Here is a 25,980-nt window from a genome sequence, read left to right as displayed (position 1 = left end):
GGGGTGGCCGAACCACCCACGACAAACGGGGGTGGCTCCAAGGGCCAAAAAGAAAAGAAAAAAACAAAACAAAAAATGTTAGGGTTTGGCCTTGGGGGTGGCCGAACCCACCCGCAAGCCAAACGAAAGTGGTTCAGCCACCTTTAAGGGCCAAAATGATGAAAAAAAAAAAAAAAAAAAAAGAAAAGAAAGAAAGAAAGAAAAAAGAAAGAAAGAAAGAAAGAAGAAGTTAGGGTTTGGCCTTGGGGGTTACCAAACCACCCCCCATAAGCCATGTGAATAGTTCAGCCAACCCCAGATCGACCGTTTTAGGGTAGTCAAACCCACCTCTAGGCCATACGGGGAGTGGTTCGGCCACCCCAAGGGCCAAAAAGGGAAAAAAAAAAAAAAAAAAAATGTAAAGGTTTGGCCTTAGGGGTGGCCGAATCCACCCCCATTTTGCTCCTTGGGGGTGGCTGAACCACCCCCGAGGGCCATGGGGATGGTTTAGCCACCCCCAAACTAGCCTAGGAGCCATCCCCTTGGCCAAATGGCCACCCCCATATTTGTTTTAATTTATTTATAGTTTATTTTTATTATTTTTAAATTTTATTTTATTATTTTTTAAATTGGAAAATGATATGCAGCAAGAGTATTATAATCATATTTTGACAAAAATGAATTTTTTTTGAAGCTTTTTGGTAGTTTGGGGGGCCAAAATCTAAGGGTTAGTAGTTTGGGGGACTACTAGCTTCCAAAGCAGCTAGTAGTTTGAAAGGTTAAAATATAATTTTTCCAAAAAATAATATTACAAATTCATAACATAAAAAACATAAATTAATTGTCTAAATATTACACATTCATAAGTGGAATATATATATATATATATATATATATAAAGGGTATGCAGATGCGATTATTATCTGCATCTGCATACCCTAAAACCGCTATCTGCACTTGTAAATAATAATATTTGTTATCCACATTCGCATTTGCGGTTAGAGGATGTGTGCGGTTAATATCCGCTCGCTTATACACCCCTAGATAGTTGGGTCTAAATGGGTCTTCAAGACCAAGTGCGATTCCCATAGCAATATCGAATGATATAAAGCCAAAGTTATGGCCAGAGGTTTTACTATAAAATAGGGCATTGCTTATTAGGAGATATTTTCTTCCGTATCCAAGAATGGCTCACTTAGAATCATTACAGCTTTAATAACTCATTATGAATTAGAGTTGCACAAAATCAATGTGAAAACTGCACGCCTTTCTGAATGGGAGTTTAGAGAATGTCGGATTTTGGATAAATCACACTATTAAATTTTGATCCAATAATAATTATTTTAAAAGCTACATTAATTTTGGAATGATAAAAAGATAGCCCCTAACATTATTTTAAGTTGATCAATATATTCATTGCAACGTGCAGTAACATAAACTATTTTTATTGCCTTCCTCGCTCAATGTCTAACCCTATCCCTATCTCTATGGTGGGAAAATAAAATCCAACACTAATTGGCGGAAGGCATTAAATTTAGGACGTACCAACAACTTCGTTATCGCTTACAAAAAAAAAGAAAACATTATTAAGAAATTATAAATTGATGCCAGGCAGCTGTAGCTTCACATGATTGCATTTGTAATGCACAATAGGTCAGCTAAACGACACAGACAAAGGTGACAACGACGGCTACTCATTTGATTGATTACACCCCGGCTCTACTTTTCGTGTGTGTGTGTGTTTTGAAGGCACGAAATTTGCAGCATTTGATCAGATCCCCAATTTCCAGTAGAAAGTTTTCCGCGCAAACTACTAAACAGCCAGCGTATATTTGCTTCAAGTTAAACTTAGCTGCAGGAGTGCAACCAATACTACTATTTTCACATACATCACAAACATCTCTAATAAATAAAGATATCAAATCTTCTGCCCATCCTCCAAATACATAAAAAGTTCTACACATGCAGAAAGAAGCTAATGGATTGACCAGTTTACTTACCCACAATCAGTTTTGCTCTTGCATGGCCCTCATTTATTTGGAACTGATCCCCTATGCCCAAATGAGCCATTAATAACCAGACAAATGTGATAAGCTCTCCTCCTTTGCTTAGTTGAGCAGCATGGGTATTGGCCCTGCAATGGCTTGCAGCATAAGACAACAATTCCACCCACACTTCACTCATTAGCTTCCATTTTTTCGGCCCCTTCAAATTTTTTAGCTCTTTGGCGAGAATACAAGCATCAAACAGCACAGATTTGCTTCTGTCACCCTTCAAATCAACAGGTCTGACATCAGTATTTACTTCAAGGATCATTTCGCATGCCTGTTTATGTTCTTCTCCTGATCCTCCTCGTGGATTCTTTCTTTTGAAGAAATTTTTGGCCTCGGCACAGGTATCGCGGAATCTTATTTGGCCAATACCCGCTACAGCCGACATCATGGTTGGCTGCATAACTAGAAGATATAACATATAATCCGAGAGGACCTTACAGAATTCACGACTAGCTATAGTACTCTCATCGTCATTGATGTTGCCGCTCTCGGTACTATAGCAGATATCTGTAGCAATATGCCATATCATAAGGCTCTGATCATAATCAACATCAACAACATAAGACATCAGCTTACTACTATCACTATTCCAATCACTATCCTGTAGAACCCAATCACCTCGAGCCGAACATATCCTCTTCGCAGTGTCAGGATCATCTGCGAGATTGGATTTCTTTTTCAACTGATCAAAGATGAACTCCCATAACTCTTCTGCAAATGGTTTCTTGGAAACATACTTCATCAAATCATAGAAATCCTTAAGGCCTAATTCCTCAATGGGATAAATCCATAAACGTTTAATTAAACCTTTAATTAAACGTTCTTTCAAACAATAATCTATCAAGTTGTATTGATATAGAGATTCAGACCACCTCCGGAATAGGATTTGTCTAGCCCGTCCCAACCAACTTGTCTCTGTCCCCCAGTTTATCTTCTTGAGAGTGAGAAAGTATTTGAGGAGAGGGAGGAAGCATCTGTCTATAGAAGCTTTACAGATAGTTTTCCAGATATTTTCCCTCGACAAGTTCTGGATGGAAGCAGCAGTCCAATCAGAGAAAGCCAGCATAAAGAGAGCAATTGTATCCAATGCTATGGCACCAAAGAGCAAGGTATAGGTTATTCCAACGTCAATCTTGCGAAAACCTTGCTTATCTAATTTATAGAAGATTGAAAAGGCGGCCACAACCGCACACCAGGATATAAACCGGACAAAGTATCCAAACTTTGAATGCACCACAACAACCTTCGTATAGAGAACTTCATACATGAAGTTGAGTTCAACCGCTAGCACCTTAAAAGCATCTTTCGATTTTCTCTTTTGGAAAAATAGTCGGCTCTCATCGCGCTCGCGGAAACTAAAGATGAGATCCACAATGAGACCCTTGAAGATTTCGAAGAAGTGATAAGCATGTTTCACCGTCTTAAGATCATCTAGCTCGCGATCGCCTTCATCAATTGCATAACGTGCAGTCTTGGAATCTTGATTAGGCTCTGCTATCAATTCTATCTGAGTTGGGAGTTTGGCCTCTTTCTTCGCAGCGTATTCCTCCATGATCTTTGCATAGTTAGGCCCTGGGTCAGGTGGTTTAAGCATGGATTCCCGAAATTTATTCAGGTTTGCGAGAAATAAAGCACGCGTTCGCTCACCAAACTTGATGGTTCCAGCGACAAACAGAAGGACAGTAGGGATCCATAAGTACTTGTTTTCGGGAAGGGCTTGGCCGAAGACAAGAACAGCTGCAGAAACCTGGGTTAGAAGCCCAACCAAGTGCCTTAGCCAAAGTGCATTATCCTCCAGAGCAAAAGCAGTTATGGTATCTGGACCACCAAGGTGTAACAAAAGAAAGGGTGCCCAAAATGCCAGAATGTCCTCACGAGTATTAGGTTTCGAAGAATTTCCTTGACTATTGGAAATAAGTCCGACCGCAAAGTTCGCAGCCCAATCGGCCAGCAAGTAAGCTGACCAGATCAGCCATATTACCATTATATTTCCTGACCGTTTTCTGAATGGTGCAAACAGAATTAGAATGGTCTGTAGTGAGAGACTGAACAGAATGAAACTCTGGATATTCCATTTATCATAGAAATTCTTGATTACGGTTGGGATTAAGTTAACCATATCCTTCTCCTTTCTTTCACCTATTGAAGAAAACTTAAAAAGGTTAATTAATTTCTAAGTTGCTAAAACAAAAGCAGGAGGCATATATAAATTTACATTCGGTTAGTTGCGGATAGCCCACACAGCCATATTACGATAAATCAATTCATAGTTGTTTTGATAATTAAACATGATTACCCATATAATAGTTGATAAATGTTGACTGCATAACGTAAGAGTTCAATATGGAACCACCATCAATAAGATTGTTAAAGCCTTTTTTTCATAAGAATAATTCTGTCCACGTGCATATATAGACTATCATAAATTAGAAAAATGATAACAATAGTGAAGACGAGCATTATGGACAAACTATAAACAGAAGGCGGTAACACTAACACAGATTATAGACTATAATATATTTTTTTTAAATTATTTTATTCACATTGGAGTCGTTTTACTTTGTTTACTGTTGAAACGATTCCCAATCATTTGGAGCCTTTTTTAGTACAAAACGACTCAAATCATTTGGAGTTGTTTTACTATTCAAACGATTAGAGTCATTTTTACCAAAACGACTTTAATAGGAGCCATTTTAAGAGTAAAACGACTCTAACTCGGAGTCCAAACCCTATGTTTTAAGTCGCTTTCCAACCAACACATATTATAGGAGAGAAAAAGAAAAAACCTTACAACCTTTTGCTGACTGCTAAGAAAATTGATGCAAAGGATAGGGAGGTAAATTTTGAATCTCACGTTTTGTCGTTAAAGAATTGGAAGTTTAAGCTTATAACCTCAACTTAGCCTTCAGTTCACCGACAATACTAGGCTATTAGCTATGTCAGGTCCCAAAGTTCTCTCCATTAATTAATTTCCTATCTTCATAATTTGGAAATGGTTAGGGTTCTATAGAGTTTACTATAATTCCTTTTCAAATTGACATGACAATTTATAATCTGTAAAATGATTAAGTGTATTGTTGACAAGTTAATTATTAACTAATTAAATTGATAAGTCAGCAACTAAAATTTCACCAGTTGTAAAACGTCACGTCAGTTTATAAAGAAACATGTAGTAAACGTCACATGCACCTAACAATACTATTCATAATTATTCTACAAGGAGATGGAGCATTTGGTTTTTTTTTTTTTTTAAAAAAAAAAAATCAGCTCATGACTAAGAACATGCTTATCTTTATAATGCTATTACCCACGTCTAAAGGAATGGTAGGAATTAAAAATAGTTAAAACCCAATTTTGTTTAATGCAAATTAGAAATTTCTATGCTACCAATTGAGGAATTAAAAACAATTAATTAGACCCACCCCAATTTTCTTAATGCAAATTGGAAATCTCTATGCTGCATGCATTAGTGACGTTTCATTTAAAAAGCAGCAAGTGGAAGTGTAGGACCCAATGTAGACTATGTAGTCATGTGATGATGCGGAAGTATCAACCAATAACATTATAAAAATTAAGAAAAAATACAAATACCCCTTAAATTACTACCAAATTGTTAATGTGTCTTCAAACTACTAATTGTGTCAATGTCTCCCCCTAAATTACCAAATAATGTAAATGTTCCTCCAATGACAAAAACACCCTTCGTAGAATTATAAAAATTCTTAAAATTATATAAAAACAAAACAATTTTTTTTTAAAAAAAAAAAATAATAATAAAAACCAAGGTTTTCAATTTTTTTTCAATTTATTTTTTTTAGATTTTGTTTTATATTTTTCAGTTTGGGACACCCCCTTGATTTTCATTTTTCTTGTTTTTTAAATCAATCTTTCAAAAAAGAAATATTTGTTTTTTAATTTTTTTTAATAATTTTTTTTTTTTAAGTTCTAGTTTTTTTTTTCCCGAATTTATAAAGACATTTTTGTCTTATTAAAATTTTTTAAGGTTATTTTTATCTTTTTGTTTGCTTTAGTGGGATATTGACAATAATTTGAAGAGCACATTAACAATAGAGTAGTAGTTTGAAGGGTATGCATACTTTTTTCTAAAAAAATTATTTGCCCCCAAAATGTGAGGAGATAAAGGAGAAGAGTTGCCAAGTACCCAGCCCCACCCATCTCAACTTTCTCAGATGTCTTTACGAATCTAAATACTGGTAATTGGTAAAGAATATTCAACATTGGCTCCTCCCTTACTCCAATTATTGAGCAAAGTCCGGACAAAAGTTTTATCATGTCGTTCTTATGTCCCATTTTTAGCCTTTGGATTCCCTTTCACCAAACTTTTTAAATAGTATTTTTTATTTTTTATTTTTTTTTTTGCTCTTTGTTGTGAAATGATATAAAACTGAAAAGGAACATGATTGAGGAACAACTCCAGCATAACTTAGGACACAACTTTTACTTACATGGTATGGAGCCCACGTGTGTGGGGTCCTACCCTATTGTGAATGGGGTTGTGTTCAACTTGTACAAAAGAGTTGTGCTTTTAGCATTTTTTAACTAAAAATTATTTTAAGTGTTTTGTATTTTGAGTTGTTTATTAATATTTTATTTTATTTTTTTATTTTTGGCTAAATGATCCTTACCTACAACCTTTAGACTTGAGAGGAAGGATAATAGTGGATCTAAATGTTATGATGCGACTTAAAAATGAAAGTAATTTTGAATGTATTATGTTTTGAGTTGTTTATTAATATTTTTATTAGAGAAAGAGAAATTAAAAAGGAAACAAAAAGAAATTTCCAGTTTATCTTCCCATGGAGATTCCGATTCCAATCAGGAAAAGCTTATTACTAATTCAACAATGTTTGGACTGACTACCAGCTGATGTCAAAGAGCGACCGACGACTAATCCTTACGAACATAAGGAAGAAGTTAATCAAGATCGATAAAGGTGGGGGGAGCTCGAAGAATTAATTGAAGGGAGTTAATTGCAGCTCTAAATTGAACGACTAGCTAACACACAGTACACAGACGATGCATCTAATTAGGTTCATGGGTTTGATGATGATATTGATCAATAAACATGAGGTGATCATGGCCGGACTACTTTCCGGCCAGACCCAGAACAGTACTGAGAATATATGAGCCAATTTTCAGATAAAGAACAAGAATCCCAAAGAGACACCAATAACTCAACAATATTATTATTTGCGGCAAAAAGCACTAATATTTCAGATCCACAAATCCAACTAGCATAGATTGAAAGAAATTCTAACGTTGTGTAATATGCAGAGCACTGAATACCAACCTGAGCGCCAAGGTTTAAGCCCGAGAACGGAGACTGTGTGGCTTGAGACTCTCTTTTAGTTGAACCGGATGTGTTGGGGTTTGAGAGCTTCGGGGATTCAGCATTAATGGCGAAAATAGCTTGAATGAAGACCAGAAGCTGAACTGAAGTAGACTTTGCTTTTTCTAAGTCTTCTCTTTTTCTTATTGCCTTCTTCTTCTACTTTTATTGAATATTTAAAACGACTCTTTTTTTAAGCTATTTAAATTAGTATTATTCACTCGCGGTTAGCCAAGATAATATGCAAATTTGACCGAAAATTTACTCACATTCGGCTAATCACTCCAAAAAATAAATATAAAAAATTGGTGAGTTGATACAGAATATGTATATTAAACAAATTTTCCTTTCGAGTTTTTTTTTTTTTTTCCTCCTCTCCTGTGAAGCATATATACGCTCTCCCTCTGCACAATTTTTTAAAATATGCCTATTAAAAAAATAAATTTTAAAAATATATGAATGTCCCAAAAAAAAAAAAAGACAATTTTTTAGGAAAAATATGACACTTAGAAAAATATAAAATTTGAAAAATATTACTCTTAATAAAAGATGAATTTGTAAAATAATGACAGTTTAGAAAAGCTGAAATTTTGAAAATATGATTGTTGAAGAAAAAATTAAAAAAAAAAAAAAATTTAAATAAAATAGTGAAGATAGATACTAAAATAGAATATGTGATGTTAAGTTCTTTTTGAAAAAACAAAAAAGTAGTTAAAAGATGTGATTTTTTTATAATTAAAATAAATATGAAATTTGTTGAGGTTCTGTGGGATTAGTAGCATCTTTGAAGGGCTACAAAATGACAGATGTGACCCTCAATGTGGTTACTGTATTTGGCTGCTATTCGCTAACCATTTCTCAGAAGCCGGGAGTGGATGAAAGAACGAGGAAGACGTTTCCCTCAGCCACCTGGCCGGGTGCTGTTGGGTAATGTTCTTCATACCAGATATGGGGTGGAATCATTTATATTTATGTACTAATTATGGTAATATTTAATATGAAACCTAATCCAACATGGTCTCCACTTTCCATCAAGGAAACTTTATCAAAAGTTTTTGAGGAGAAATTATAGAGAGGAAACGTTCCACTGTTTTCTCTCGGTCACTTTTTAATAAAAAAAAAAAAGTGTTTTTAAATTAAAAAAAGTATATTATTTTTTTTTTATTTTTTTAATAAAAGTTACGGAGAAGGGACGGTTGAACGTCCCGTCTATCATTTTTAGTTTTTGAGAGAGTTAGAGTAATGTAGCAGTTTTTTGTTCTCTTTTTTTTTTATTATTTTTTTTTAAAAGAAATAAAGAATAAAACTATTTTTTGCTTTCATATTCAAATACACTTCACAATAACTTCTTTTATATCATTAAAATATTATTTCTTTACAAAATATAAGTTCTCTACCTGCTTTTACTTTTTTCACAAAATTTCAACACAATAACTGATTAAATGCAAAAAGAGTAAAAATTAGAGATGAAAGATAAATATTTTGTATTAAAATAATTGATGGGAAGCTAAAGTGTTAACCCAATTCATTGGGTAATACTGTAGCATTTCCAATGTTTAGGAAAACAATGGAGAAGCTGTTGCAGGTAACTTTTTGTGATTTTTTTTTTAATATATTTTTCCTATATTTAGGTAAATGAAGAGGTTAGAGCATTCCTAGCCGCCAATGAGGCAATTTGAGGAAAACATACAAAAACCACTCCTAACAGCCTCACTATTATAACCAAAAAAAATTTATGAGTGAACGGTACTCACCAACAATAATGAGTACTGTTCATTCACCAAATCATTAAAAAAAATTATAAAAATTTGGTCATTTCTCTCTTCTTCTTCTTCTTCTTCTTTTTCCTCTCATACAACTCTGTTTCGTTCTACAATGTTTTAAGCTAAAAATGTATTTTTTTTCTCTTAAACTACAATATTTCTACACTTAAAGACATCCAGTGCTGTACAAATTTCTTGTTCACATATTCCAACAGGTTTTGTGGAATTGAAGGAGCATGTTTGAGTAGCATTTTTTTAAAAAAAAAAAAAAAAAAAACAAGTTTGGGTAGGTTTTTTAAATTCAAATTCTACTCAAGTTTTATCAAATTTTTTTCAATTTTGTCTCGGATTGTCTAAACCATCAAAACATAATTTTAAAAAACAAATTTTCTCGATATTCGCAATTTTAAATATAGTAAAGAATAACATAATATAATACAATTTTTTTAAAATATAACCATTAGAATAAGACAAATATTCAAAAATATAACCGTTAGGAAAAGACAAACATTCAAAAAAAGATTAAATAGGAAAGAATATAGAAATCTGGAAATATATATATATATATATATATATATATATAAATGGAAATCTAAATGGAATAATGTTACTGAATAGTTAAAATAGTGAGGTTGTTAGGAATGCATTAAAAAAATGTCTCACCAGAATATTGAAAAGTAGTTTTTAGCTATTTTGATTAGTAAAATATAGCAAGGTTACTAAAAATTCTCTTATAGAGAAACTGTTGCTAGTACATACATATTTTCACTTCTACACTCTTAAGTCACTTAAGACATAATGATATAAATCATTATTAGATTCAAAATTCAATAGTGATTCATTCAAAATCTAATAGTAATTTTTATTATTACGTCAATGAATAAGCACTTGAAAGTGTTACTATGTGTAGTATTTTTTAAAAAAATTATATATCTTTCCTCAATTGTTTACACTCTTAAGTCTTCATTTAAGGCTTTAATATAATATATTAAGATACTAATTAACTAAATTAAAAACTTGAACCTAAGATTTTGAATCCAATAATATTATATTAAAAAATTTACACTTACATATTAGTTGATATGATTTTTTTTTATTTCATTCATCTTTAAAATTAAGAAAAGTTCAAATATTTTCTCAAACTATTACCTTATTATCAATGTAGCCGAAACTACTGACCGTGTCAAGATACTTTCACAAATGAGGCAAAATTGTCCCAAGGTTGAGACAATTTTGCACCTCATTTTTCAACAAATCGGCTGAAATGGAGTGGGCAATTTCCAAATTTTTCTTTTTACCACTGCCCGGGACAAGCCGTTAGTTTTATTTAAAGGGTAAAATTATCATATTCCTTGGCAAATTATTAAAGCTGGTAAACATTGACTACATAATTTAATGTTTGAAGTTTCAACTATGCAACTACCAGCAAAATCATGATGAACCGCTTTTTTATTAGAATAATGCTCTATTTGTACGAAAGATTCTAGTTAACCGGAGGAATTGATTTAAGACAACAAATTATATTTTTATTTTACAATTTTACGTGGCAGCTATGTGAACTAAAATAAGTCTTTTTAAAAGAGTAACAATTAATGGAAATTGGGAAATTAGTATTGGGAGACAATTTTAAAATGAATCAAAATTCGAATGTCAAAATTGAGTTAACATCCAAATGCAAGGTATAACCGCTTTCCAAAATGAACCCAAATTTAAACCTCGGGCAAAAACTAAGAAACTTGTCATAAAGCAATATAGGCACCAAAAAAGAAGATAGTAAAGGCATAACTCTTATAATACCCTTCAACCTATCTGAACTCCCAATAAAGAGGACACGAGCAAGGCATGACCTTCAAAAAACCCTTCAACTCTGCCTAGACAGACATTAGAATGACCATCGCAAGACTTTTCAACCTTACATGAACCGACAAGGGCATGACTCTCGAGAGACACTTTAATCATACTCAAACATTTGCCAAGTAAAAATAACAACACCAAGAGGGGGTTGAGGAGGGGGAGACACCACCTTTGAACTTGAATCAAAATTTGTCGGCGATGAATGACATACCCAAGAAACAAACGTCTCCTCCATAGGATAAAACATCAAGATCTAAGGAGACCATAATCCACAAACAACAAAAAGAAATAAATAAAAGCATAAAAATACAACACAAGGACAAAAGAAAAACCAACAACAGCAAGCCACAGAGGATGGCGGAGAGTCGGGTTGTCCTAGGTATGCAAGCCATGCGTCGGCGAGTGGAGGCCTGTAGGAGTTGCGAAGTAAGGCGATGAAGAGCATAGTGGTAGGCGAGGTGATGGTGAGGCGCATCGGAGAGCGGCAACGACGATGGAAACCAGAGTCTGGCTTGAGCAAGCAAGCCATGTGTAGGCAAGTGTTGGCTCGATGGAGACGGGGAGAAAGGCGGTGAGGAGAAGATAGGCTGTTAGAGATGATGGAGAGGCACGTTTGGTGGCCGGATTGGCGTGGAAAAGTAGATCTAGCTTTTGGGAAACCATATTTAAAATACCCAACTAATTCGAGTTAGATGGCATCGATGAGTGGATAAGGGACAAAGGGGAGGCTGAGATTTATGATAAAAAAGGTGTGGGGTAGGAGGAAGACCAAAGAAATCCACTAGAGAGCGTGTCGACACTATGCTGAGACTATGGTTGAAAAGGCGGGTGGTTATTAACCGCCCTAAACCGCCAACTGCTAACTGCTTTTAAAGGTGGTTGGAAAATCGCTAACCGTCTACTTATATATATACACAAAACAACGTCATTTTACCCTAATGTTTAAACCTAAACATGGTAATCGTTTATAGATTCACTCATTGTGCCGCACTTTCTCATCTCTCTCATATCAGCATCGCTCTCAGCTCTGCATCTCTCTCATCTCTAAATCATTCACAGATTCACTCATTATCAATGCCCTGCTCCTTATGCAGCTTTTGATCCTTCTCCTTTTCATCATCCTCGCTTACAAGCCATGGCGCTTCATCTCCTCCTCTTCTCGTTCTCGCACCATTAAGGGTTTATTGTTGTGTGCTTGTTTTGAGGTGCATAGACAAGTGTGATATTTTTTTCTTTCACAAATGATGAACATGTCATTGTGGGATTGAATGAAGTATCTTTTGAGTGAGAATCGACTTAGGGGCTTTGTTTATTTGTTTGTTTTTTTTTTTTTTTTTTTTTTTTTTCTTTGTATGTTAAAATTTTTGTAAAATTAGAATTAAAAAATCTTTTGAATTCATCTTTTGTGAATTTTGATTCGTAGATTTTAGGACCTGGACATTTTTGACTCATTTACGGTCATTAACACAACAATTTCCTGTTTTTTGTTTCGAAATTCGGTACTGTATCTTTCATTTGAGTTTGTAGTTGGGAAACCCATCCTCCTTGAACTTTTTGTTCCTTGTAACCCATCACCCTTTTATTGAATGATGCACTTACCAATAAATAAATAAATAAATTTTTGATTGTAAAATACATCTCTTCCATTTTACATGCAAATCTTGTGAAATGATTACAAAGGTAGGAAAATGATAGAATTTAAGCTTTTTTGTTAATGTGTTTTGAGATTTTTGTTTGTTTGTTTGTTTTTGGTTTTGGTTTAAAAAATTATTCTAATCTAACGTAAATGTGATTTTTTTTAATCAATGTTTCACACTTAGAGTTTTTATTAATTAGTACTTCTATTTTATTTATTTTATTTTTTATTTTTTTTAAAAAAAAAAGAAAGCAAAAGAGAATATATATAAGAAATGATATAGACACATCTCATACACATTATTTTTAAATTAACCATTAAATTTATGAAACTTAAAGTGAATCTTAAAAATTTAGTAATAAATTTAAAACTTAATTGTACGAAAATATATGTCTATATGACTATATATATATATATATATATATATATATATATATATATATATATATATATATATATATATATATATATATATATATATATATATATATTAACAAACCGAGTGATACAAGATACATAATACTTCCAATGAACCGAACTTATATGGCTAAGTTGAGATAAGTTTCAAGTTTTTGAGAAAGAGTATTTTATTCTACTATTTAGCATATACCTGGGACTACATAAATTTCCTACCTGGGACCACATTATATATATATATATACCATTATATTTGAAAACCTTACTCGAAATTATAAAGTAAATCCTCTCTATTCGTGATTCCGCATCTGTTCAATAGAAAGTGACCCTGAAAATAGCACTTGGGAAGTGTACGTACGTAGGACCCTCGGACCCCCCGAGCAGACAGTCATGTGATGTCGAAGGAGAAAAGTTAAAAGAAAAATATATATAAAAAAAAAATAAAAAAATAAAAAAAGGAGAAAAAAAATGAAGGAAGAGACGTGGACCACTTATGCCAGCTGTTTCATTCGTCTTTAATAAACTACACAATTACCATTTGCTCCTCCCACACCCACAGTCTGCAGAGACATTATTGAGCGAAGTCCACGGTAAAGTTTAACCAAGTCATCGTCTTAGTCTTCGTTCGTTGGAGCCTGTATCCCTTTGTACAAGAGAACTTAGAGGGGCTCTAAAGAGGAGGGTAGATAGACATGGCGTGTGAGATGGATGATTTTCTCATTACAAATTTTCGCAATCGCGTACAAGATGGTTCCAAAATTCGCCTGCAAAGCCACTTTCAGGAGATAAAGGATTTGCTTGGAAGGGTTCATCCGCCTGATCAATCTTGGCCTGCGGACATTAGGGAAACCCTTCACAGCCTGAACAGTGTTTTGGAGGAGTGCGAGATAAAGCCAAAGAGCAAGTTACTAACATGCAGTGATCCCACAAAGGATAAGTTAAACAAGATCAAGGAGGAAATAAAAAACTTCACGTCTTGTCCTAAATCTTCAAATGAAACAGAAGTTCCTCGGCAGAGCTCTCGGTCAGTTGATGCATCTAAAGTTCATGGGTTTGATAACGATGTAATCTCGCTAGAAAAGGTACTTCTCAGCCAAGAAAGTAAGCATCGTTTCAAGGCAATAGGCATCACAGGTATAGCCGGTATAGGAAAAACAACACTTTGCCAGTTCTTGTTCAATAAAAAGGAGGTGAAGGACTACTTCCTTCCAAGGATCTGGGTGTGCATGTCCAAACAGCCTGAAGACGATCCGGACGGAAAAGTAGCAATCCTCAAGAGAATGTTGATGAACCTTGGAGTAGAAGAGGAGATCATCAACCAGATTTCCGGGGATCAAGATGAAGTCATGAAAGGGCAACATGAAGTCATGAAAGGGCTACTATATGCTCTTCACCTGCAATTACAGGGGAAGAGGTATCTGATTGTGTTTGATGATGCCAGTGACACAGACGAATGGTACGGGCAGTTGGATTCTTCACCAACTCGTGAGGGAAAATGGGATCGTCTTGCGCATGGACTGCCAAAAGGGTGTGGGGGAGCAGTTATTGTCACAAGCAGGGACGAGAAATTGGCAAAGACGATGACTGGTCCCAAGGGAATCCCACATCGAGTTCTACCCCTTTTAGACCCAGAGTGCTGCTGGTCCATATTCAAAGACGCAGCTGAACAAGGCGGAAAACCCTTCAATCTCCCGGACAATGCGGAAATTAAGAAAGAAATCTTTAAAAGATGTTCGGGCCTTCCATTGACTGCAAAAATGATGGGTCAGATCATCGCAAAAAAACCCGCAGAGGAAGGCGCTCCAAATGAAAGCCATCAACCACATCCAGAGGGAGCAGCGCCAAATGGTCAAAGCAATGAACAACTCCCAGAGGGAGCAGCGCCAAATGATCAAAGCGATCAACAACTTCCACTCCCAGAGGGAGCAGCGCCAAATGATCAAAGCGATCAACAACTTCCACTCCCAGAGGGAGCAGCGCCAAATGATCAAAGCGATCAACAACTTCCACTCCCAGAGGGAGCAGCACCAAATGATCAAAGCCATCAACAACTTCCACTTCCAGACGGAGCAGCGCCAAATGATCAAAGCCATCAACAACTTCCACTCCCAGAGGGAGCAGCGCCAAATGATCACAGCCATCAACAACTTCCACTCCCAGAGGGAGCAGCGCCAAATGATCAAAGCCATCAACAACTTCCCCTCCCAGAGGGAGCAGCGCCAAATGATCAAAGGCATCAACAACTCCCAGAATAAGGAGCTACAAATGAAAGCCATCAACAACTCCCAGAAGAAGGCGCTCCAAATGAAAGCCATCAACAACTCCCAGAAGAAGGCGCTCCAAATGATCAAAGCCATCAACAACTCCCAGAGGTAGCCGCTCCAAATGAAAGCCAACAACATGTCCCAGTGGATGCCGCTTCAAATGGAAGCAAACCGTAATTAGTATTCTACGAGTGTCAAGTAGTACCTGCTTCTTTACTTGATATTGTCTTGCTTTCGATTTCTCTTCGTTTTGAAGTGTTTAGCTGTATGTGTCATTTCCTTTTGAATTCAGATAAATGTTCCCTCTGTGAGGTGATCACCCTGTCTTTCTTTTATTTTTATTTTTTTCTCTATTTGTGTGAAAATATGGAGTAATATATGCCACATATTAACTTTGTGTTTTTTGTTATTTTTTTTTCAATTAATATAGCTCTTAAAATTATTATTTGATCAAAATTTAATAATAATTTATCGTAAATTCGATAGTAATTTTAATAGTCATATCAATTTTAAAAGAAAAGAAAAAAAAAAAAACACGAGAATAATATATAACATTATTAGAAAATATGAGCGTCAATTTTTAAGATGGAAGGTGTACTGCGATGGGTCAGGATTATTGTAATCGGGCTGTAGCAATAAAGACGATTGAGGTTTCGGCAATACATTGATGTCAACCTCATTCTCGTATTTAAATAAAGAAAAAAGAATAAAATGAATTGTTATATGAATTCTGTGCAAAGTTTTATATTCACTTTTTATTATTTATTATTTAACTTTATAAGTGACTTTAAAAAATTACAAATTGACTAATTTTTTTTAAATTTATAGTTCCATTGTAATTAGTACTTTCTCCCGTTCATCACCACCTCAAATTTATCATTAAATATGTAGAACTCATATGCACACTTGCGCTATTATCAATAAATACCTTTAGGTTTATTGAGGCTGAATTGATTTTACTTTTTTAAATATTTATTCAAGATATTTTCACTTTGTCACAAATCTCTATGTATATCTTTTTTTTTTTTTTTTTTTTTTTGTGCATATTTTGATTATGGTGACTTTATTTGTGGTAATTGGCTTAATAATCGGTTTGGTAATCTTATTTGTCAAACTTGGGGTCAAAATGATATTCTGCGCATAGTATTATTGACTTCTATGAAATTTAATGACAGCGCGAACCATTTATTGGGGGGAGATAAAACATGCATGTGGTGTTTGGATAGCGAAATTTAATTTAATTTAATTATTTTTTTTTTTTGCATTCATGTTTTTAAAAATGTGTTGCCTGTGAATTTAGATTCTCATAAATATGGTTATTCTCCCGTTTGAAAATGAAAATAATTATTCATTCAAAAAAAGAAAATGAAAATGATTATAAATCTGATATGATTCTCTTGAATGTGTGATTTCCTAGTTAACTCCTCAACAATCTGAAAAAGAATTATTTATTTCTCTCAAAATATTCTTATGTACGTTTCGTCCAATTTTTTCTTACAAATTGCACGCTTTGCAGCCACCGAAAGACACATGTTTTGGTCATAAAGTTAGAAAGAGAAACCCGGTCAACGAGAAAGGTATTAAGATCTGTCCAGTTTAAATGAAATAGAAAGTATTTTTAGTTTCTTATGGTGTAAAAGCTTTTTGTCAAAAAAGAAAAAAAAAAAAAAAAATACAAAGGGTGGCTGTCGTTGGGGGTGGCCGGCCAATGATTTACCACATGGGAAGCGCTTGCTGCAGAACTTGCATACCTGCTTTAATCCTCGACCTTCTTCCATTGAATTAGAATTACAATTTGCAAAAGGAAAACACAGATCAGAGTAACAATGCTAAAAAAGCCAAAACGGTAATCAAACAGAGGACCACAAGGAAAAGAGAAGAAGACCCAGATCAGAAAATTAAGGTGAAAGCTCAAATCTGGTTAGAAAACTGCGACAGATCACTGTTTCTTGCTTTCTGAACCAACCAGAGAAAGAACCCATCTGGGATTTCACAGAATTCTTCCCTGGCTTGTTCATCGCCATTATCATTAGCAAACAAAGGTATAAGAACCTCCACCTTCTTCAAGGCCACCCCCTTTTTTTTAAAAAAAAAACAAAAAAATAAAAAAAAAACAGATATTTATATTTTTATTAGATTTTATATATATATTTTTTTTGTAATGGACACGTGTCGGCTTCTTATTGGGTGTGACGCGATTGACTAACGAAATTTGTTAACTTAGTGGATGAAAAATTGGTCTAGAAAATGATTCGTAATTATTGTTTACAACGAGGACTTCTCATGAACTTTTTAAACCACAAGAAATGAAAAATAATTATAGCCAATCCCGATAACCAACAGTGCAATTATCCCTAACAATAAATACAGGTGGACATAATATTTGAAGATTGTTTTTATTTTGGTCTACAAAAGTTTTACTGTGTCCAAATTCATGGATATTTTTTGTTTTTGGTTTTTTTTTGCTTCAAGTAATGTTTTTTTAGAGCACCTAACCTATATAAAAGCATTTAGTCTGTATTATTTTTTGAAATACCAATAAAAATTCAGTCTTTCAAACTTATTTCTGTTTTTCTGTAGGTCGATTAGGATCTTCATTTTTCCTAATCGTATTTTCTTTCTTCTTGAGTTTTGTTTTTGATTTGTTTGTTTTTTTTTTTTTTTTTTAATTTTGGATTTTTAATTTCTTCTACTGCATACACTGTCAGAATAATCATAGATATCTCAGACCTCATGTTTGTTATCTTTTTATAGGGCAACAACGTAGAAAACCCATTAAAAGAAACAAAAACCAAAAAAAAAAAAAAAAAAAAAAAAAAATTGTCTGTAGAGGGCAGCCTTGAGTGAGATAAATTCGTTGACTAACAGCAATTCTAACATAGTAGCCTTTTTTTCTTTTTCTTTTTTTAAAGAAAAAAAAAAAAAATTTCTCTTTCCTCTTCTCTCCCCGATCGCACAACCTTCAGCAGCCAACCAAATAGCCATGGCCGCCCACCAAAACGCTCCATCTCCCTCCACGCTCTCTTCTTTCTCTTCTCTTCTTAAAAAACAAGTCTCTCTCACAAGAATCGGCTATAACCACCAAACCAACCCACAAACAATATTTGACGAGGAGAGTGTTGTAAAAATGAGTAATTCTATGTGTACATTAATTGTTTATAAAAAAATGAGATGGCTTTTAAAATCATAATTTGATAGTGATTTTAAAAGCTACCTTAATTTTTTATGGACACTTAATATACTTGTATAATTACTCTGTAAAAAGCTAATGATTTTAGTACATCACTTTGGTGTACATCAAGTACACACCAAGACACATTAAGTGTGAGACCCATGCATTTAAGTTCTCCTACACCCAATGTATATTGCTGTACATCAATGTGATGTGCAAATAACACATCTCGTTGTAAAAGGTGAGTTGATCTCGGTTGTGGTGACTCATAAATATTTTAAGATTATATCACCTTTATCTAAAAGCCTCAGTAGAGTATCCAGATCGGTTCTTGATATAATAGGAAAATGATATTCCTACATCACATTATCCTATATCAATCTTACACCAAGACACATAAGATGTGAGACCCATGCATGTGGGTTCCATATACGTTTATAATCTTTGTATAATTTTTATACAATTTCAACAATTTTTTTTTTTTTTTTTAAATCAACAATTAGATATGTAAGACCCATATGTAGAAAAACAGATTCAATGATTTGTTTGAAAAAAATGTTATACAAGAATTGTAAAATGATTATAAACGAGTCATATCTCAGCTTTTATGACCCGTATGGTCCTCCCTCCCCCTCACTAATTTCATCTTGAATCCAGTTTTCACTGTAATTGTTTTTGAGTTCATCTTCCCTCATTCCGCGACAGCGCCCATATGCATTCCGGTCCACCTTTTAACGGCAAAAGCATAATCACTCATAAAAACTATACACACTTACGGTTTCTACATGTTAGAGTATATTATGGAGTTCAAAAAATCCAAATTCCACTTGAAGATTCTCCAAGTAATCTCAAATATGCTCTAATACCTTTGGCGGCAATAGCTTCTCCATCACCCAATACACATAAAAAAAAGTGTTATTTGCACATCACCTTGCACATCACCTTGTTGGACATCAAGTGTACCAAGATGATGTACAAGAATCATTAGCCTACTACAATCATCTAATGTTAATTTGGTTGATCCACCAAAGAGTATTGCCATATACCATATTCTCGACACAAGAACTTTTTTCGACTATGTGACTAACTTCAACGTTCATAATGAAATTCTTTGTATAGTCCTATCATATATAAACAATTAAAAAAGACGTAAATTAAGAAGAAAAAAAAAAAAATCCAATTTATATTCAATGCCAAACACAATTTATTCCAAATATTAAAGTTCTCTCATAGTCGTGTCCTCAAGAGCAAGCTTGGATCCAACACATCTAAAGTCTATGAACTCCAATATCCAACCAACACCAACAATAATAAACTAACACAACCAAACAGTGAAAATAAATCTCCAGATTCACTGTATTACAATTAATAGAAAACTATAGGCAACCAAAGTCACAAAGAGTATCTTCCAAATTATCCATCCACAAGTTTGGGCAGTTGCTTGCAATAGACTTCAACTCTAGGGATCAACATTCAACTCTGAAAAGACAACATTAAACATGAGAATTTTCAAGTAGGAAATGCATTAATTTTTTTTTCTTCCACTAGATTACTTACCTCACTAGGGCTTAGAACTCCCCATTGAGTCCCTCAACTGAATTCAATTAGAGTCTAACTAAGAAATGAATAAATCTACCACAATAGATACCATAACTAAATTTTATCATCTTAAACGAAAATGAAGCAAACAGAAGAAAAAATTATTTACCTAACAAATATAAGGCTAAACACTTAGAATTATGGGGTTAATTCTTTTAACTCTTTACGACAGCCCCTAAAACCAAAAGAATGCATGCAGCACCTAAATTTCCATTCAAAGCAAATCAAAAGCTAAAATATATAGCTACCCCAAAGAAACATATATCAGTTTTAAAAAACAAACTTAATCATTCCTTCAAATTTCTCAAATACCGTCAAATCAACCTCATTCTCAATTATGTAGGCTCAATTTTGATTAATTAACTTCCAGGTTTTAAAAAGCCCCAAATTTCACTTGAAATCCCATCTTCATTAACATAAATTCTCAATTCAACAATGATCTATTTTTAATATAATCTCATTGTAGTTTTAAACCTTAAATCATAGAACACATATTCATGTTTGAGCCTCCAATTTTTGGAGCCAGCAATCAGATCAATGATACCCCAAATGGGCCTAACCATATAACCATTTGAATTCTTCAATTAATCTCAAATCACTCATAACCAAAATCAATTGAAGATCCAACACCTGTTTTAAGACCTCAATTCCATAGTAGCACAGTCAATTTGAAGAAAACCAAACTGGAAAAATAAAATCCCTAAATCATGTATGCTAAAAGTCCTAACCACAATATTCCTTCAATTGACACCAATACAATTTAAATCAAGCTGAATAATCATCATAATGTAAAATAACGAGCTTAAAAGCATAGACAGTATATTCAGGTTGACAAAAACAAATCCAAATGAATAGGGAATGGGGAACAGGAAACAAGAACAGAATCCATGCAGGCTTCCTTACGGGTTGCCTTTCATGTCACTCCCACTTGAAGTTCGTGACAATCATTCCTGACCCTAACATCATTTCTGAACTTGATCTATTAAATTTTTATTCTATTTCTTAGTAGTGAACATGCATTGACAAATATAAGCATGTAAAGCAAAAACATAAATCCAAGGTTTTTCTGATAAAGTTATCGATCCAACCACTATGTTTTAGTCATATGCAATTTCTTCAAAAGAATGTCACATGCTCCAATGCTACAAATACCTTTGCACATAGTTCCAAATAAGGAGGGATGGAGATATACAAGAAGCTACTGCAAGTCTGCAACTTAGTAAAATCCAAAAAAGCACAAACATGAAACAGAATTAAATCCAAAAATTGGGCCAGAAACATAACATACTTTTGATAGTCTGAGTTATCCTGGGAGGACTGACCGAGTTAATGCACAATGTTATATCTCTCGGCTGCCTTCCTTCCATCAACAGTTCTTGGCTCCAGCCTGATTCCGTTCTCATTACATGGAAAGAAAGTGAGTTTGGGGCATTTGTATGTCTCTAAGTAAATCAAGTCTGGAAATGATGACAGGAGTTTTTTCCAATCCATCTTTAAATTACTCAAGAACTTCAGACGTAGTATGTTAACTTTCCACTTGTCATTCTCCTGACCTGGACTTAGATTTTGGAGGTTCCCTCCTCTGATGTAGAGTTTCTCTATGTCCGGAAGTTTTTCAGGCAGCAACCATCTGGGTGCTTCCATCCAAGGGTAACACTTGAGATCCAGTTTCTTTAGTTTCTTAAAGCCTTCGAGATCTGTTGGTCCCAGCTTTCCTTGCTTAAAGGTGAATTTTTTTGACAAAGTCTTAGCATATGCTGCTGGTCCCCTTTCCTTCTTTTTGTTATCTCCACTATTCTCTGGATTCATGGTGTTTCCTGCCATTGGTTCCGCTACACCCCTGTCTTGATTTTTCTTACCCCCAGAGTTCTTTGGAGTTGTGGTGCTTGGTTGTGCCGCACCCTTGTCTTGCATTTGGTTATTTCCACGGTTCATAGGACTCGTGTTAGTTGCTGAAATTGGTTGTGCCACACTCTCGCCTTGCTTATTTTTATCTCCACTCTTCTTTGGACTCTTGGTGGCTTCTGCAATTGGTTGTGCCACATCCTTGTCTTGCTTTTTCTTATCTCCCCTCTTCTTTGAACTTGTGGTGGCTGGTGTCATTGGTTGTTCTTCACCCTTGTCTTGCTGAGGATCGCTGTCTGTATTGGTGGGAAAAGCTCCCCACTCAATTGTAAGTTTCTCAAGATTTTTAAACTTTTGAAGATTGATTACGTCTTCGGCATTGGGGAAAGCCTTCGTGTTTGTGTAGATGCTCAATTTCCTCAGCTCCTTCAAGTCTAACATATCAGCAAGAGTACACGAATCTTCACTTAGACGGTCACCAATTACAAACCCTTTAAGGACTCGAAGTTTTGAGAGAGACTTAATCTTTTTGGGAATGTAATCGAGCAAGTAACACTCAGATATATCCAAGTGTGTCAGATTCACGAGTGAACCTATTCCATCTGGAAGTTCCTCTAGACTGTGACACGCTCTAAGATCCAAGATCCTCAAATTTAAGAGCTTACATAGGGAATCAGGAAGCTTGGTAATTCTAGAAATTCCTTGAAGGCTGAAAAACCTTAGGAGTTTCATACTTTTCAACCCTTTTAAGAACTCAACGCTCTCTACTTCAATATGATGCTTAGCTGAGGTCTGCCACCTTCCCAGATAAAGAACCTTGATAGTCTTCAACTTTGAGAACCACTCCGATTTGAAGAAGTCAGGATAAGGCTCATTGACATTGAATATTGTTTGCAGTTTCTCTGGATCCAATCCAGCGTTCCTTTTCTCTTTCTCTGTAACGGATTCGGAGCCACTTTTCTCTGTAATCGATTCAGATCCACTTTTCTCTGTAACCGATTCAGATCCACTTTTCACCAACTCCTGAGAAAATCCATCGACTAAACACGCCCGGTAAGACGTCTTAAAATTGGCACTGGGATTCCATTTTTTGTCATCAAAATCAAAGAACCTAGCTTTTTTGGCAAGCAAAATCACCGCCGAACGGATGAAAGGATTCATCTTATAACTGTCCACGACAAACCTGTGCTTCTCATTTACGGGCTCAATGCAGTCCTTGTTCGCCAGCTCTTTGAAGATTCTATCAGCAACTTCCTCAACCGACAAGAAGGTGTCGGTTCCATCATCAGCTTTCTCACCCTGTGGGCTAATAAATCCTTCTCCAACCCACCAATATGTCATAAACCTCTTCTTCACAATCTCATTTTCCGGAATTAAAGCAAAACACAGCAAGCACAACTTTATTCTGGAGTTGGGCAATTTATCATATACTAACCGGAAGTCTCGGAAAGCCAAGCTATTCCCAAATTCCTCGTCAACATGTAGGACAGGCAATTCATCAACCCCCTCCGAGTCATCAAACTCGGTGGCACCCCGTGTGAACCGGTGGGCGTCGGAGGACAACTTATGGGGTAACGGGATCCGGAGCTTCAACTCGATCACAATCTTGTTGATGGCGCTAAGCTTGGCTTGGAGCTTCTTGTCTTGGAGCTGCTTGTCTTGCAAATTGTTGAAGGAGCTGCGTTCTTTAAGAAGTTTGAAGAGGTCACTGGATCTGTCCTCGAAGCCCTTGAGATTCTTGAAGGATTCTCCTATGTAAATCAGATCTTTCCTTAACTTCTCCACTTCGTTACCCATTTTCTTATAGTCGACCGGGCTAGAATGGCTGCTGCCGTTGTTGCCAACGTTGCTGTCAGGTTGTTTTTGGACCAGGAAGTCCACGAAGTTTTTGAGGCTCTCGACAACAACCGGTATAACGGTATCGTTTATCTCCGTAACGTTCAAGTTGCCGGAACCTGCGACAGAAGACTGATCGGGCGAAGACATCGTGTTGAAAACTTTTCGAAAAGAAATATCAGTATGGGTGACACGAAATTTCGGAGCCAAGATCTGCCATCAACGGATTTCAAAGCTGGTTAACTCCAATAATTGACACAGAGGTCCGAACGAAGAAAGTTTGTTGAAAAGTCAAAAAGGCAACATATTTCCTTCCTTTATATTTACTTTTTTCAAAATTAATTAACGTCAAAACATTATTACATTTTTAATTTTTTATATCATATCACTAAATTTATTTTATTACTATTCAAATAAAAAAATCAACTACAATATACAATTTTTTCACTTTTTTATATAATTTTTTTTTAATATATATATGATATTAATCACTTCTTACTACCACTAAAAGAAAAAAAAAAAAAAAAATCAATTTAACAATTTTTTTCCAAACACCACCAAAGCTTTGGGTACGCAGAACTGTGTCCGTGTTCATACTATTGAGTAGTATGGATCGGAGTACATGAAAATGACTCATCGGGTCAATAACGTAAAAAAAATAAAAAATAAAAATTGATTTTTACTTTATTTGTGTAAAGACCAAGAAAATAAATAGGTAACTTGACAAATTAATAAATTATATTTATTTATTTATTTTTTTTTAACAGAAATGATAGTCTATCATTTATATGGTGAACATCCCAAGGCTTACAACTTGAAAATAAGGGACAAGCCCCCCATTCTCTAAGCCAGAAAAATCTGGCTTAATAAACAGCTGCCTAAGCATAAATACAATTTTTAAAAGAAAGCATTTGAGCCTCTTTACATTAACGCTCACTTTCTAAATAAAAGAGACCAGATCTAGCAATTAGCCAACAAATATTCCCGTAAAAATTGAACCTAACACAAGCAGACTGTGACCCAAGAAAAGAGAAAAAACACATGACACTGAAGCAGAGACCACCCAAAAAACAAGCTGCCGACAGTGGAGGAAAAGGGCCAAGAAGCCAGACGGCGGCGCGTGGGGGACACGCGCCGACACCTGCGCCACCCAGACGGAGGACCGAAGCCGGACAACCGAAAACCGCCGAGATCGGCCAGAAAAAAGCTGCGCGTGGCCCACACGCGCACCAAACAACTGAGAGCCCACTGGCGCGTGGTTCCCACGCGCCGGTCACCTGCAACCGACAGGGCCGGATCTAGCGGCGGAAGGGGCGGAAGGCGACGGAGAACCTGGCTGGAGGGCGCGTGTCAGTCATAAATGGGCGAGGAAGAGCAGATCTGGCTTCCAAAATCTGAAGAAAAAAGGTGAAAGAATGGGCCAAAAAAACATCCCGCCAACAACACGAACGCTCGGCCAATCTCCCAAAGAAGACAACTTGAGATGAGAAATCCTGCCAAAACAAAAGAAAGCAAACAAATAACAACCCATAAAAGCCACCATAGCCCAAAAAGGCTAGGGGAAGACCAGCCTCCACCGGATCTAGCCGGGGGGAACAAAAGCTCCATAACTCTAAAGGTTAGGAGAAAACCTAACCCCACTGAACCAACTAAGGGGGAACAAAAAAACTCTGACTCACGAAGAGTCAGAGGGAAATCACCACCGGGAGGGGGAGGCAAGAAAACCACCCCCTCCCGGCGAAAACCAAGCTCTCAAGACTTTTTCCTCTCCTGGCGGCTAATAAATTATATTTATTAATTAGATGGAACCAATAGTTATATTTTAAGTAACAATATTTATATTATGAAAATAAAATAAGTTTGAAGTAAATAATGGAATAAGAATAATGAATAATAATAATAATAAGTCATAGAGTAATAAATAATTAATTGTATTGGTATAATGTAGTTAAATTAAATGTGAGGCCAAATATTAATTGTTAAATGATAGGATTAATTAGAAATGAGGGTCCTATTGTAATTAATAGAAGTTTGGGTTTTAAAATAAAAATGAGGTTTTTCTTACCACATGTCAGCACACGGTTAGCTAGGAAGAGATGACATTATCTCCTCCCAACTACCCACAATATAAATGGGACAAATGTCCCACTCACCCTCTCTCTCCTCTTTTTTTTCTTTTTCCTCTTTCCTTTCCTTATTTCTTCCCCTTCT

General features: G+C 35.2%; 2 protein-coding genes across 4 annotated transcripts; both read right to left on the bottom strand.

The window, feature by feature from the left end:
* Positions 1-1,840: 1,840 nt before the first annotated feature.
* Positions 1,841-7,538, bottom strand: LOC133868071 (uncharacterized). Its single transcript, XM_062304874.1, has 2 exons — positions 7,345-7,538; positions 1,841-4,172 (listed from the first exon to the last, which is right to left on the bottom strand). Exon 2 carries the CDS (start codon positions 4,150-4,152, stop codon positions 1,972-1,974), a length of 2,181 nt encoding a protein of 726 aa, XP_062160858.1. The 5' UTR covers positions 4,153-4,172; positions 7,345-7,538; the 3' UTR covers positions 1,841-1,971.
* A 12,131-nt stretch (positions 7,539-19,669) lies between these two features.
* On the bottom strand, positions 19,670-24,063 carry LOC133868069 (uncharacterized). 3 transcript variants are annotated; one of them, XR_009900281.1, is made up of 3 exons: positions 21,411-24,063; positions 21,241-21,297; positions 19,670-19,968 (listed from the first exon to the last, which is right to left on the bottom strand). XR_009900281.1 is itself a non-coding variant. In XM_062304872.1 (2 exons), exon 1 carries the CDS (start codon positions 23,917-23,919, stop codon positions 21,415-21,417), a length of 2,505 nt encoding a protein of 834 aa, XP_062160856.1. In that variant the 5' UTR covers positions 23,920-24,063; the 3' UTR covers positions 19,670-19,968; positions 21,377-21,414. The 3 variants fall into 3 exon arrangements, 2 of the variants coding, with proteins under 2 accessions (XP_062160856.1, XP_062160857.1); XM_062304872.1 differs by lacking the exon at positions 21,241-21,297 and having other exon boundaries at positions 21,377-24,063; XM_062304873.1 differs by lacking the exon at positions 21,241-21,297.
* Positions 24,064-25,980: the final 1,917 nt, after the last annotated feature.

This window comes from Alnus glutinosa, chromosome 5 (assembly GCF_958979055.1).
Source record: "Alnus glutinosa chromosome 5, dhAlnGlut1.1, whole genome shotgun sequence".
In the NCBI taxonomy this organism is placed as follows: Eukaryota; Viridiplantae; Streptophyta; class Magnoliopsida; order Fagales; family Betulaceae; genus Alnus; species Alnus glutinosa.
This window is presented reverse-complemented; position numbering and strand designations above follow the sequence as displayed.

Coding starts and splice junctions, on each gene's coding strand:
- LOC133868069 (XM_062304872.1), bottom strand. CDS start 23,919: ATGTCTTCGCCCGATCAGTCTTCTGTCGCAGGTTCCGGCAACTTGAAC.
- LOC133868071 (XM_062304874.1), bottom strand. CDS start 4,152: ATGGTTAACTTAATCCCAACCGTAATCAAGAATTTCTATGATAAATGG.